This window comes from Calypte anna, chromosome 6, assembly GCF_003957555.1.
Source record: "Calypte anna isolate BGI_N300 chromosome 6, bCalAnn1_v1.p, whole genome shotgun sequence".
NCBI classification, from domain to species: domain Eukaryota; kingdom Metazoa; phylum Chordata; class Aves; order Apodiformes; family Trochilidae; genus Calypte; species Calypte anna.
In genome coordinates, this window is record NC_044252.1 from 26,722,501 (window position 1) to 26,737,500 (window position 15,000).

A 15,000-nucleotide genomic window follows, 5' to 3' on the forward strand; every position below is an offset into this window, starting at 1 on the left:
TGTTTTTGTCTAGCCTGCAGCCCTTGCAGATTAAACTGTCACTTAAAAAGCAAACCTGGAACCACTCAAGGTCTCCCTGTTGGAAAGTTTTAATTTTTTCATATTTTTATTTAGTCCTGTTACTTTGTTCGGGAGGGGTAAGGGTGGCAGGGGGTGGACTCATTTGTGTGAGTCCCCTAAATGTTCTGGGGGATGACAAGTATTTGTAGCTGGTTTCCTTCAGCACCTCGTCTGCAGCAGCATCTGTCCCACATGGCGATCACTCTACCTGCGTGCAGCATCCATCGGTATTAACAAACTCTTTTAGAAAGTAAGGAGGGAAAGAACGCGGCCATGGTTTCCTAAATGCTCCTCATTAAACCACCCTTTGTGGCTTTTGCCCCTGTTGCAGAGTAACTACTTTCCAACAATAGGGAAAAAGAACAGTAAGTGTTGAAACGCTGACTTTTGGCGAAATCAGATGCTGCAGTTTGCCCTTGGTACCCAGCTCAGATTTAGAAAGCAGGTGTCTTGCAGTGCTTGTAGGCAAGACTGAGGCACAGGGGGGAAGGCATCAGCCTTGCTTGGGTCAGTGATGCTCTCGAGGTACCCCTGCTTATTCTCACTGGGAGCAGCTTGGGAAAATATAATAGCCAGGGCACTGTAACATAAGCGATCTCGAAGCTCCACTTCCATTGCTTTTACAGTGGGGTCAGTGGTTTACAGAAATACTAAAGGAAAAGCGTGGAGGGGGTGAAGACAAGAGGTAGTGGTAAAGGTCTGCTAAATGTCACCTCAGTGTTACAATGACAAGCAAATATACTTTCTGTCCAGCTCTCCCCTTAAGAAATTTGTTTTGAGGGATTTGACAGTCCTGCAGATAAAATGACTGCTTGCTACACTTAACTGATCACGCTCCCTCACGGCCGGCCGGCGTTTCCCCGCTGCACTTAGTAATACCTGTGCAACCTGGGTTGTAGTAGCATTGTCATTGATTTCCAAGGTAACTGCTTTTTAGCTCTTCTAAGCAGACATACCTGCGTGGGGGGGTGTGGGAAAGTCTTTTCCCCACTCACTAGAAGCATGATGGTAAAGTGCTATATTGGAAAAGAGAGGAGGCTTCTCTAAATTTTGATAACTGCAGCCGACAATTTAGAAATAAGACACTTCTCACAGCCAACATGACAGTGGACTTTGAGCATTCAGAAAACACCAGGCCAAAAAACTGGAGACATCTTGATCTTTTAAGACAGCTTTTCCAGTACTTTAAGTGAAGGGGGGGTGGGGTGGCGAAGAGAGGAGAAAAAAAGAGGGAGAAAAGCTGCAAGGGAAATAATACAAAGCCAGCACAATTGGCATCTAGACAGTAAAGAAAAAAGTTTCTGAGCTTAAGAGAAGGAAAGACAAAGCTGTTATGTACCCGAGGGATGCAATTTTAGTGGGAATGGAAGATTTGAGTGGTAAAGGAGGAGCACTTGCCTCTGGGTTCTCTCTCTTTCAGCAGTTCGGCTGCTGGCATCTCAATTTGAATTGCTGGGTGAGTAGCACTTTTTGTGTGCGCGCTTTCCGTCTTGACCATTGAACTTCTGATGTGACTTCTCTCCCTCTCCCTTTCTCTCCTTCTCCTTTCCTTTCCTCCTGTGTGGAATAAAAATAATAATAATAAAAAAAACCCAACAAAAAAAAACCCCAACAAAAATGGGGGAGGGGGGGGGGATGAAATCAAGCAAGCATCTCCAGCTGTGACCTTTGTTAGCGCTGTTGTTTTTATTTATTTATTTTATGGTAATCGTCTTTTTTAGTCGGAGGAAGCATGACTTTTCGATGGCACTTTAATTTTTACAGCAGTGTTGAGGAGCGAGCGGCAGAGCATCGTTTTGTGGCGACACAATGGTGCAGCAGGGCAGAGTTGTTGCACTCCTCCTCTTTGCCCTTCCCTCCGCCTGATTTTGGGGTTTGGTTTTACCAAAAGGGTGGGGAGAAAGAAGAATTTTTTTTTTCTTTTTTTTTTTTTCTTTTGCATCCAGGGTGGGATCGAGGGGGGGTGTTTATGGAATGTGTGCGTGTGTGTGGGGGGGTGTTTCAGAGCCTGGTGTGTGCAGCAGGTTTCAGGGGCTGCTTTCTGGCTGCTGAACAATGGTTACCAGCGAGGGAGAAGCGTGTGCGCGTGTCTTAGCTGTGCGTTCCATCCGCAGTCCTACAGTCACACAGTGACCATGACATCACTAGCTTTTCTTTTCTCTTTCTTCTTTGGGGCGGAGGGGGCTACTTCAAAGCTTTCTTCAATTCAGTACGATATTTCCTTAACTCTGAAACCATGAAGGTAAAAATGTTTGGGCTTTTTTTTTTTTTTAGGAGAAAAAGTTGGTTTGTAGCAGGGCACATACAGTTAAGGGGGATTTGGAGATGGAATGGTTTAACTCTTATCATACACAGAGTGAGATACTTAAAAAAAAAAATTAAAAATAGTGTGGAGTAGTTTTTAGTTAGGAGCTTTTGATCCTGTGTTTGGTTGACATGCAATTAGATTTTCTGTGTTTTTCAGGAAGCTCAGCTGTAAAGTGAAAGGTGAAAATTTTAAGGGCACTACATTAAAATTATTTCACCCAGCGATAAGGGAATATGAAAAATAATCCTGAATGTTGATAACTGTGAGATAAACTGTTTTCAAACTGTGGTTCTGTGTTCGTTATCAGAAGTCCATGAGACTTTTTTCTATTACTAGTATATATTGCAGAAAGTAAATCTACCCCTCAGCAATTTGTGTAAATTGGCCAAAATTATACACAGAAAATATAAATATATTTAAGAGTTTTAGAAGGCATTGCATTTTCAGTGGAGGTTTTGTGGCAATCTTGAGTTTTCTGCTGTTTTCTTTTCTCACTCTGCCAAGCTTGCTTAGACTTACTTGATCCAGCAGGATTTCTGTCACTTTAGTACTCTGTGATACCTTTACCTAAGTAGCTTAGATGATTTATTTGCCTTTTCTTGTGTAGAACAAGGGATTAAATTCTGTCAAATTGATCTAAAATGAATTAATTTAAAAGGACAGTTATTTAGATGTTTCTTCTTTCACTGCATTTCTTGCATATGCAGGTTTTACATGGCTGGTGATGAGATCTTGTAAGCATTTTACCTTTAGAAGAATTGTTTTGACTGGGACTTGGAGTGAAAGGCCTTACAGCTCTATAAATGTGCCTGTTTTCTTTTCTTCTAAAATATTTGCAAGATGTTTCAATTTTGATGTGCATTTAACTTTCACATTTTTCAGGAAACTTTGTTGAATTTATTAAAAAAAAATTGTCTGGACTTAATTCGTTGCTCAGTTGTTTTGTGGCAGCATGTAGTGTTTTTAGCACATTAAAAATGAAAACATTTTTTAAAGGTTTGTTATTTGTTAAACTATTTAATATACATGCTAGATATATTGTGTATGGGTGTTGAGCACAGTCTGCTATAATTTGTGAATGCTGCATTTTAAAAAGCTTTTCTGAGAACTTGGCATTGTATCTTGAAGCATGTGTGTGCATGTTAGTTTTTTAATAATGCTGTTATTACTGAAATTGCCAAATACAAGTGGGTATGGGCATGCATCCTAATTTTTTTTATTACTATTATTTCTTCCAGTTTTTTTAACAGCCTCACATTTAAGTTTTTACTGTAGACAGAAGTCTCAGATGCATACCCTAACAAAATCAGTGGAGCTGTTTTTCTTGCAGTGTGTGTCTGCCTAGTGCTGAAGTATGTGATTTATACACAAGAATTAAAGCTCTTCATAATGTGGCATTTTGCAGAATGCTAGGCAGTAAAGTAAAATTACATTAGTAGGTATTTATTCAAAGCACATAGTAAATAAGGTCTATTAGGGCAATTATAAGCACCCTTTTGCATTCTCTTTTTCCTCATCTTTTCAGAATTTTTTTGCTTGCATTACTGCTCTGTGTCTCTCCCCTTTCCTCCCCCTTTCTGTTCAGGACTGTTTCCTGAAGACATGCTGAGGTTTCACCACTTTCCTTGCTCAGTGGTGGTGTACCCAGCACACCTTGTACTGGTTCTGCTTAAAAAAAATAATTTTGCAGTTTTAATCTAGTGTATGCTGAGTCTTTCTGCTTTTTATCCTGTTGGATATGAACTAAAGCTTGCTTGCTCTACGGAGATATGTGTCTAGTAAATTAACTAGAGTATACTAAGAAAGCACTGAGTTATTTGCCAGGTTGGGGAAAAAACTGTCTCTGTTTATGATGGAAGAAATAGATCTGGGCTCCTCCGTGTATGAAACTCAAAAGAGTCGAAGCACTGCCCTGACCTCCTTGTACAGGGAAATTCACCTGATGATCAAATAATTTGTAATTTTGAGGCTCAGTGTGAGCATTGGGTGGATGCATGCAGGCCACAATTCCTGGGCTACAGGCTGGGGTAATTCCAGTGCCCAAATTTGTGTGCCAAGAGCAGGCAGAGCAGATGCAGCAGAGTGCTTACTCTCTGTGAGTAAGGCATTAAGAAAATGACTAAGGTAAAGTCAAACTGGCATTGGTGTAATTCCAGGTGATGCTGAAGGTCCTCCAAATACACAGTGGTGTCTAAGCAGATGCTTGTCTGGGCCTGACCTGACAGGTTACCTAAAGTAACACCACATGGTCTGAGGATGCAGCACGTCACTTGCATTTAAAACCTCAATTTTCTGTTTTGTTTTGGGTTTTTTTTTGGCGGGGGGGTGTTGTTTTGTTGTTTTGTTGGTTTTTTTTTTACTTAAAAAACCAAGAAAACCACGCCAAATAATGTCACAGTAAGATTACAGCCCCCAACAGCTTTGCAAGCCAAGTGCCAGCACACTTAATACTCTCGTTTTACTACTAGTGTTCCCAAGTCTCCTGCATAAGAACTAACAGGCAGTAATTAGACAGCTAAACCCCAGTACTTTCCCTTTTACGCTAGAGGATTTGCCATATGCTAATTGTCACCAGATCATTTCACATAATTGCCTTTTGGCGAAATTAAGTGGAAATTTCCTGAACATCTTAAATCCCCCCTTCCCCACCTCCCTCCTCTCAGTACCTTTGCTCCCTTACAGGAAGGATGCCCAAAATGTCAAGCAGGGTGGCTTAGCACTCCAGTGTGCAGGGTGACACTTCAGTAGAGTTAAGGGGAAAAAAAGAAAAGTTAAAAAAAAAAAAAAAAAATTTAAAAAGAAAACTATTATTTTCTTGAATGAGTTGTTGAACACTTCAAGCCAGGAAGCTGATTTTGTTGGTTTGTCTGAAAGGCTGCTAATAGAGCAGGGTTGGGGTTTTTTTGGAAATCCAGCAGTTCTTGCAGGAGCCAGGTAGGTGCTTGCTGGCCTGGGAAGTGGTCAAGGAGGGAGAATCAGAAGGATGTAAAAATGTTGTTCCAGAATCCCTTGGCATTTTTTTTTTTTAAAACATATTAAGTAGAGGGCAGTGGGGGGTGATTTTTTTTTTTTATCAAGCTCTGTTGGGGGGGGGGATATTGTCCCAGCACATTGTTGTCAGTGCTCCTGTCATCATTTGTGTGAAAGAAGAAAACGACCCTTTTTTTTTTTTTTTTTAGCAGGGTAAGTTGTGATTATCAATGGAGTCCTTGTCTTCCACTACAATGGGCTGTTAGCTTAGGGCAGGACCTTAGGCAGAAATCAGCTACATTAAAGTGTGAAAGGACTCAAGCCACTGTATCAGCCATAATGGAGCAAGGGGAAGTAGTTTTCAGGCATAAATGCTTAGTCAGGTGTGAAGGCATCCTTAAAAAACTAAACTGTGACTCCACTAGCAAAACCAGTTAAAATTAAGTCTTCAGTTCTTTCAGGGACTGAAATTTTTTCATCACTGGCACAGAATTTTTATTCTTTGGAAGGGCATGAGGATAGAGTTGGTAGGTCTGGTTGTCTTGAGTTTTTCTGTTAACCTGAATGGTTTTCAGTTCCTTATTGGAGCTTGGAGTGCCACCCAGAGTGGCTGCTGATGTGGGTGATCCCTGGGGCCAGAGTGATGCTTACTGACAGGTGATCCACTTGCAGTGTTGGTGACACTGGCTGGAAACAAGAATATTCCAGCGTTGCAGCAGTGTTTTGAGATTTGCCTCTTCTTGCAATTTGGTATTCTGATTTAGGCAATGTCAGGGGTGCGTGTCAGTTCTAGGCAGAACCAAGGATGAAGCTTTAGAAAAAAAGAAACTCTCCTCTTACAAGCATCTTTGGCGCTACAGAGCAGCCAAGGAACATCTGTTAGCACTTCACTAGCCATAGTCAGCATAACTGCAATAGCACCATCTGGAAAATACAGGGAGACAAGTTATAAACCTGTTTTTTGATGTAAACTGGTATTCAGTGGTACACTTTGCTAAGACCAGGGAGGAACTCCAGGAGGGCCTACTAATTCAAGACCACTGTCGACCTTCTGCATCCATCCTGGAGGAGGGGAAAAGGCTGACAAACCCTCCTCTGTGCTGCTTTTGTTTTATTGTATTAGACTCATAAAGGCACTTTCAGGGCCGATCTTTCTTCAGCAGAAAGGGAATGCAATGGGGTAACAGGGAAGAGGAGGACATAGTAAAAAAAGACAGGCAGAGCTCTAAGTTCCATTTGTTTTCAGTTGCTATTGATTAATAGGATTTAAGGTGAATGGTGAGCTCTCATTCCTCCTCCCTTACTCCTAATGGAGGAAGGGGAGAGGGCTCTTGGGGTCCGGGATGCAAGTGTCTGCTGTCTCTCCCTTGTGGCGTTCCAAGTTGCATTCAGTCGAGGGGTGTCTGGCAGGCAGCAGCCCACCCTGCCTCATCTGTAGGACTTGAGGCTTTAAGTACACTTAAAAGGTCGCCCTGGGTCGGGGGTCCCTCCCTCGCCATGGGAACTGTGCCAACAGCCACTAGAGGTCGAGGTTGTGCTCGGGCAGGAGCATCCCCCTGTCCTGCTCAGGGATGCAGCAGAACAGCCTCAGCCCCCAGGTGCTGCAGTGGTGTGGTGGCTTGTTTTCAGCCTGGGTGGCTGTTTTCCTTTTTTTTTTAAAACCATGTTGTCCTAGGGAGGACAAGTCCTCTGGCCTTTCTGACATGTTTTCCCCTGTCTTTGAGTTAATACCATGTTTTTATTGCTAGAGCCAAACAAGCTATGAATTTGCAAACAGAAATTGCAGTAACAAATACTTCCTCTTTAAAGGTTGGTTTTCTTTTTTTGTGCTCAACAATACAATGTTTCATCTCATGGAAGTGTTATGTTGCTTTCAGAGACTTAGGAACTATTGATTTATACAGCATGCATTAACTTCTTCAATAAATGGGGAGTATTCATCAGTGGGGTGTATTAAATTGGGCTTTACATGCATAGAAGTATCTTTCATCCTGTTAATGAAATGTCCTTACCATGCAACAAAGACTAATACACAGCAATTTATACACACAATTCCCTGCAGTTTAAATCTGAAGTTCAGGTATTTCTTTTGTTCCCTAAAGGCACCTATCAGGACTTAGGCTAAATAGATCTCAGTATCCCTCTCAAACATGTATTGGCCCAAAATTTCTTGTGGGTTATTTTTTTTTTTTTTTTTTTTTTTTTTTTTTTTTTTTTTTTTTTTTTAATTCTTCATTCTAGAGCTCCATTATTGTTGAAAGTCATCTGTGTTTAAGCACTCCCAGGAGCATTTCAAATTCATATATATAGATTTAGTTCTTTAGTCCCTGTGGGGACAATCTCCTCTGGTTTGCTTCAGGCAGGGGTTATCAAGAAAAGCAAACTTCTGTTGGTTTTTTTTGCAATTCCTTACTGTGTCCTCTAACCCAGCATATGTACCCCAGCTTTCAGTGGAGAGGAGTGACTTATCAGCAGATGACTTGATACTTTGTAGATGCTGGGATTTCTCTCCAGAAATCTCCACTTACTCCCATCCTGTTACCACATGCCCTGATGCTGATCTGTGTGTGCCAGTGCAGCTCCCCTTTCCCTGCCTGACAGAGCCATACATGGAGTTCTTCAAGTTGCCAGAAAAATTCCTGCATCTGGCAGTGGCTTTTAGCTTAAAACTACCCTTGATAAAGCACTTGCAAATGTATATTGGAGAAGGCTTTTTTGCAGGGGGATGGCTGAGGTCATCTAATAGGTGTCTCCTATTGATGCCTTCTGTTGTTTACCTTTCATTGCCAGTGGATGGGGTTAGGACCACACTTGTTACTCAGGCAGAGCTCCCGTTGACTTCAAAGGAAGATGCATGGGCAGGATTAGTCCTGCTCTTTCCCAGCTATTTTGCTCTTTTCCAAGGAAGCTTAGTTAACTTCAGGAATGCTGCTTTTAAAGAGCAGCTTATTTAGCATATTATGCATTATTAGCTTGGCTTGCAAATTGGGCACACTATTCTGAGCAGTTACAGTCCCTTTTCTCAGTGTGTGATAAACACTGCAAAACAGAATACAAACAGGCAGAGTTAGTGATGTGGATGCAGACTGATTTGCAAAGGTTTATGAATCACAATCCTGTGTTCCAGAGACTTTATTTTTGAGCATGTAGGTGACAGTTTCCTCTTCTCCTCTGGTACATTCTCCCCAGACCCCTGCCTCAGCATCATCAGAGTGGCAAAAAGTGTGCTAACATCTAGTGCCTTTATAGAAAGTTGTCTGGTTGCCTGAATTTGGGTGTATGCAGTACTGTCACCCAAATAAAAATGACTTACGTGGGAAAAAAAAATCAGGGTAATGCTCAAACTCTTGTTTATTTATTTCTGTAATTTTTATTTTTCTTAGAAAATGTGTTGATTAAACTACATAATAATTTAGCATTTGTGCCACTTTGTGGAGATACTGCCGGGGGATCTTGGTGTATCAAAGCAGCTGGTGGTAGTTTCCCACAGTTTATAGGTGACCCGCTGTGGTATATCTGTCTTTGGTGACAGAGGCATGGAAGTCCAGCTTTCCTCTCACGTCTCATTTCTTGTTTATCGGCTTAAGTCTGACCCTCTAATGTTATTCTGTCACTTATTTATTTTTTTAACCTGTTTCTCCCACGGAAGACAACCCTCAGTGTCTGTCAGGATCTGGTTGAGGGTTGTTTGCAATGATGTAAAGATGAATTTGGGAGAGCAGAGAGCTACAGCAGCTACAAACCACAGTGTGGGTCACCTGACACAAAGAGTTCACACAATTCTTAGCCAGCAAAAATCCCTCTTACTGGAAATTACTGTTTTTTTGTGACCTAGATCAAGTGGTCATCAGGCATACAATGTCATGTATTGTTGAGTATATGCCTGCTAATTTGCATGGTGTGTAATATGAGTTGATATGTGAAGCCCTTGCCAAACCTTTCAGTTGCTTTTGGACTGCTCAGGTTGGTTCATTGTAAAAGAACAGGCTTGGGGTTAGAGCATATCCTCTGGCTTTTTGAATTAAGGAGCTAGATCCCCATACAAATTTATTATGGGTCAGTCAAAGCCAAATGTCCTTGACTGTACAACTGGCAGAAAACCTGACCTACAACTCAGCCAGCACAAGGTGCTGTAATTCACAGCCTTGGCTGTCACAACTGTGTTCTGTCCTGCATTGTGGCCACTTGACACCAGACTCACCCATGCCACAAGTGATATTAGAAGGGGAAACACTTCATTAAAGGGCTGCAAAAAGAAATAGACGTGGTAAAAGTTGTGGGGAGCATAAATACTGCTCTTTGGCTTGCTTCTCTTGGGTGCACACTTTTTCTGCAGGTTATTCAAGAGTTCAGTCAAATACAGCAGGGACTGGAGGAGTCTCCTGGGGTGCCTAGAGGAGCCAAAGCTGGAGCTTAGCTTGGCCAAAGCACAATGGAGGGACATCTTGTTTATTCAGGGGCAGACTTGACGTTTCTTTCATAGCTCTCAGCCTGTTTTCCCTCTTCCTCCCCCTCATCCCCCTTTAGAATCTCTTTCTCAAGGAAAAAATGGATTATTTTTGGAAGGATTTTAGGGGAAAGCATGGAGTATTCAAACTGATAATAACTCGTCTAAAGAGGGAGAGCCAGGGAGTGTGTTTTGGGGTGCTGGGGAGCGAGCGGTGGGATTGGAGCCGTCCTTGGGCAGGGCAGGGCTGGCAGCCCCTGAACGGCAGTGGCGCTATCGGGGGCTGCTGTGGTATCACCACTTTATTTTAATGTAATTCCTTTTACTTGATGTTAATGCAAGTTGTTCCTTACTTAAAGTAATAAAAGGAAATGAAGACACATTCTAAAATGAAACCTGACTCTAATCCATTCATCATCTAATACCAGCCTCTTTATCTTTGCTGGTACCTAATCTGGTTAAATGTCCCTGTTGTAGGATTTTAGTGAAAATCCTCTATGGGGAATAGGGTTTTTTGCAATTGGATTACTCGCAGTGAATGGTCCAGCAGTTCGCTTGTTTCAGCTTAATTTTTTCTTTGTGATCTTGTAGGGGTAAGTTACAGTTCAGCCTGCCTTTTCCTTTCATTCATTCACTCCTTTTTTTTTTTTTTTATTGTTGTTAGGAAAAAGATATTTTTTCCCCCAGAGCTAGGAATGTGACAGGGAAAACCTCCTATCTACATGATTATTCACCCCACAAAGGTGTTAGTTTCAATGGCTTTATCTGGGGTTTTTTTTTTTTGCCATTATTTATACAGCTGAATATTTTAGTAGCCTAGTTCATCAGTATCCAGTTTCCATTTATTAGTGCTCTCTGATGAATTGATAATTAATCAGCTCTTCTAAAATATATATATATATATAAAATATGCAGGTGATCTCTTGTCAGCTTAATGCTTGCTGATGAAGGGAATACTCTAGCACTACAAAGGCTTTTTATCTGAAGTATTTGCAACGAGCAGTAAAATGCAAAACTGAAAGTGAGTACAGGAAGGGGGAAGGAAAAGACCTACAGGTCAGTGAGCATTTGGGTCTTGTGCTAATTAAATGGGGGACTCTGTCAGCCTCTGACTGTGGAGTCTGCCTGCATGTTCCAGGTAAAGCACAATACTATAAAATGAAAAGGTAAATATTTAAAGGATTGCTGTTATTCCGTACAGGATCATGAAAGGTCAAAAATATTAGAGACACTCAAGAGCAAGGAAGGTGTATAAGTTAGTTCTAAGCAAGAGGGTGGGAAAACTGAAACGGTGACACCAAGAAGATGTCTGGAAAAGTCTGAGGACCACACTGAAATGTTACATCTCGTGCTGCAGTGGGCAGTACTTAGCACTGCTCTAATGCCATCGACCTTTTTCTTTTGACAGTCTAACAAAGTACCAGTTGTGCAGCACCCACACCATGTACACCCTCTTACGCCGCTTATCACATACAGCAATGAGCACTTCACACCAGGAAACCCTCCTCCACACTTACCAGCCGACGTAGATCCCAAAACAGGTAGGTGGGAAACGGTCTTTGGTCTTTGTGAGGGTGGGTGAATCTTTCCATTTTGCCTATTAGGGGGAAAAGAGAGAGGGAGGAAGGATTGCCCGTGCTGGAGCCCCAAAAGGGGCATGTAAAATGTCAAACACATGGAAGAACACGGACAACATAGTTTGATTTTTAAGCCAATTAGGCTTCAGAAGGAAGTCTACTGGGTGGATTTTCCTAAAGCTTCTGCAGGGTGACACCAGAGTTGCATGTGTGGGGTCATTGGCAGGTGTGTCTCTTGGCAAGCATGATACCCCACCTAGTAGTTCGGTCTACCAAGTGCTTGGTTTGCATGCACGACCCAGAGAGTTAAACATGTACATCCTGTGATCTGTGCTTAAAAAATTGCAGCTGGAATTTTAAAGGTGGTGGGTCATGACTGGTTTCAAAATGAGTCTCTTTTAATTCCCCAAATCCCATCGTTTCTGTGTCAGGAGTTCAGTCATTTTTCTACTATAATGTTGAATTTTCATCGTCTCTAACTACTTAGCTCCATGTCTATACTTGAAACTCTTTTCCCCAATGTAAGTCTACCCAACTTTCAGTTCAGCCTGAAGGGCAGTCTTCTTGAATATAGAGCACCACGTAAAAGCCCTGACTAGATTTATTGGTGTTATAGAGCAGAATTTACATGTTATTCTAACTTTTTAAGAGTCCCTGTTAAACCTGAGGGCCCAGAGAAGTCAAACAGTGTCAGTCTTCTTTCTTCAGGTTGCATTGAGTTCCTAGTGACAGTGGGTTTGTTTTTGTTAATCCAAATCCCAGCCAGCTAATTGGAAACTGAATACACATCAGAGGAATTGCTCTGTGTCGGCAGCCCTAACGTGTGCAGATAATTTATCTAAGTCCAGCCCTTCCATGGGGCTGTGCATTAGCTGTTTTTCACTCCCCATGCTTCAGTTGGGGCCCCCTTTTAATTGTGCTTAATGCTAACTTCATATGGCTTAAAAGGAATCCATCTCACCATCCCTAGGTATTGCAAGTGAGTGGCATAGTCAACCTCTCATTTAAATAATGGTAGTACAGGGAATAGCTTTTAAATGGTTATCGTAAAACATATGATTAACGTCTGTAGACTGTTTACTTTTCTTCTGTGAACATTCTTTCAAGTGTGCAAATAGCTCGCCGGATGGTTAAAGCCCAGTTAATCTGTTTGGGTTCTGTAATGGAGAAAAAGCAATGTCTGCATGAAAATGTCACACAAGGAGATTTAATTTAGAGATTAAAAGCTTCCTGAGTGACTAAAAAAAAAATATTTTTTAGCCATGAATACAGTATACAGTACCCTTCCTTTTAATGCTCTCTGTTTTTATTTTGGTTCTGCTGTGTAACTGTACTCTGGCTTGTTAATTGAAGACCCAGTCTTGTAACTCTTACTCCTCCTGAGTAATTCTATTTGCTTTTAAGGTAAGGAGCATTAAGATGTAAGCCTTGGGTCTGAAGCTGGTTTCTGCTCTCCAAGTAGGAACTGCACTGGTTTTAGAGAGGACAGATGGGCTCTCTGTCGTTCTCTGCTCACCTTCGGCATCTGCCTCCCATTTTAGCAAGCATTTCCAGGGGTTCTCCCCTCCACTGTTAGGTTCCAGCAAGGTTTCCTAGATTTATCCAAAATCATCATTTGCAATTTTAAGGACTTGGTAGCTCATTTTGGGAGGCTACTTTGGAATAACATAATTCTGTTAAGTACACTCTGTTAAGAGTATGAGTAAGACCTGTACTCTTTTGGTGACTTTGAGATTAAAAAGCCCATGAAGCTGGTAGAGGGACCTCTTTCTGTTGAGTGTGGAAGACAGCATATAGCACATAGGGAGCAAATCACATGGGTTTTTGTGGTTGAATCTCATTTAACAAGATGCCAAGAGACTTGCTGTATAAAATTAAACTGTGAAACTGCCTTCAGAGACCCAAAGTACGACCATGGGTATTGTACTAAAAATTAATAGATAGCGATTTGAAAATATGTGCTTTTTCCTATATTTTATTTATTTTCATATCTCAGTGTTAACATTGTTTTATGTTCTTCCTCCATAGGAATTCCAAGGCCTCCGCATCCTCCAGATATATCTCCTTATTATCCGTTATCACCGGGCACTGTAGGACAAATCCCCCATCCGCTAGGATGGTTAGTACCACAGTAAGGAGTTCCATTTTTTTTATTTCCTTTTTCTTTTTTTGATGTGTAAAATTTATGTTTAAAAATTGTGTATGTGTGTACGCATGTGTGTGTGCATTGAGATAAGTTTGTTTGCCAACTACCACTTCATTGAGTGGTGATGAATTTACCCAGCCTCATGAAGATTAATTAAAACTTCTGACAGGTCATGTGGGCTTAAACAAACATGAGCAGTTGGACATAGCTTTGCATGTTGTCTTGGCCAGCTGATGACTTGTGAACCATGAATTTTGAAACTCTTTTGCAGAAATGTTGTGTTCTTATTCTTGCCCTTACACTGCACCACATGGGGTGTTCTCAAATTTAGTTTTCTAGTGGCTCAGGGTGGTTCTAATGGACTTTCTTAACAGGGCCATCCTCACTAAAAAAGTGTAACTTTAAAATTCATTTGCTCTTCCTGTTGAGACCCCTTTCATTTTTCTTGTGAAACAGTAGAGCTAGTGAACAGCATTCCTGATTGAGATGTGGCTTGGCAGTTGGCATCTGAGGAATGGAATTTTATTGCAAACAAGAAAGAGGAATAAGTTTGCTTTAAAACTGGCTAAGGAAAAAAGCCACAGAAACTTAGTTTGGGGTTTTGTTTTGTTTTCAGCTCCTTGTATCCCATTTGCAGAGCCTTGTTGGGTATGAGACTTCTTCCAGTAATTGTGTCCATATTTTCTTTTTTTTTTTTTTTTTTCTTCTACTGCCATCTCTGCAATGAATTTATAATGCACTTAAGCACTGCCTAGGTCTTTGTACAATACATTTGATTTAACCTTATAGCAGCCTGCCAGTACCTTCAGGGGTCTACAGGAAAGCTGGAGAGACTTTTTCAAGGGCATGTAGTGATAAGATGAGGGTTAAGAATTTCAAACTGAAAGAGGATATATTTAGATTAGATATTAGGATGAATTTTTTTACAGCGAGGGTGGTGAGACAGTAGAACAGGTTCCCCAGAGAGCTTATGGATGTTCCCTCCCTGGAAATGTTCAAGGTCAGGTTGGATGGGGCATTGAACAACCTGGTCTAGTGGAAGGTCCATGGCAGGGGAGTTGGAACTTGATGGTCTCCCACTCAAACCATTCTGTGAATATACATTTGTGTTGCTAGATGCAACAGTTCTTTGCATTAAAAATCCAAATTATTTCCCTGGTTTTCTCACATAGCTGCCCTCATCAATATTGGAGAGATCATGTTTTTTAATAAATAAATTGCCCAAAGCTAGAAATAGATTCTCCCTGCTCAAGGTTTTTTGGCCATCTGTATTAAAAAAAAAATACCTCTCCCCAAGTTCACCCTCTGTAAGTAGTGGACTTCACACCCTGTAGGGCAGAGCAGGGGCTCCCAACACACCCACAGGTGTTGGGCAGGGAGAGGGCTTGGCATCAAAGGCTTTGAGGACCTTTCTCAAGCACAAAAGTCTGGATGCAGAAGAGCTGGAGAGCTCAGACCTCAGCAGCCCACTTCTGGATGCTCTGCATGCTGC

The 15,000-nt window shown here is 41.5% G+C and overlaps 1 protein-coding gene across 22 annotated transcripts in view; it reads left to right on the forward strand.

The window, feature by feature from the left end:
- Window positions 1-15,000, forward strand: part of TCF7L2 (transcription factor 7 like 2) — a 178,803-nt gene that overhangs the window by 139,247 nt on the left and 24,556 nt on the right. For 16 of the 22 annotated variants that reach the window (XM_030452959.1, XM_030452957.1, XM_030452958.1 and 13 more), the window contains 2 exons: window positions 11,194-11,326; window positions 13,391-13,493. In XM_030452959.1, coding sequence (XP_030308819.1) covers window positions 11,194-11,326; window positions 13,391-13,493 — 236 coding nt within the window. The remainder of the gene's footprint in view (window positions 1-11,193; window positions 11,327-13,390; window positions 13,494-15,000) is intronic. The other 6 variants (XM_030452961.1, XM_030452960.1, XM_030452964.1 and 3 more) reach the window with 1 other exon arrangement.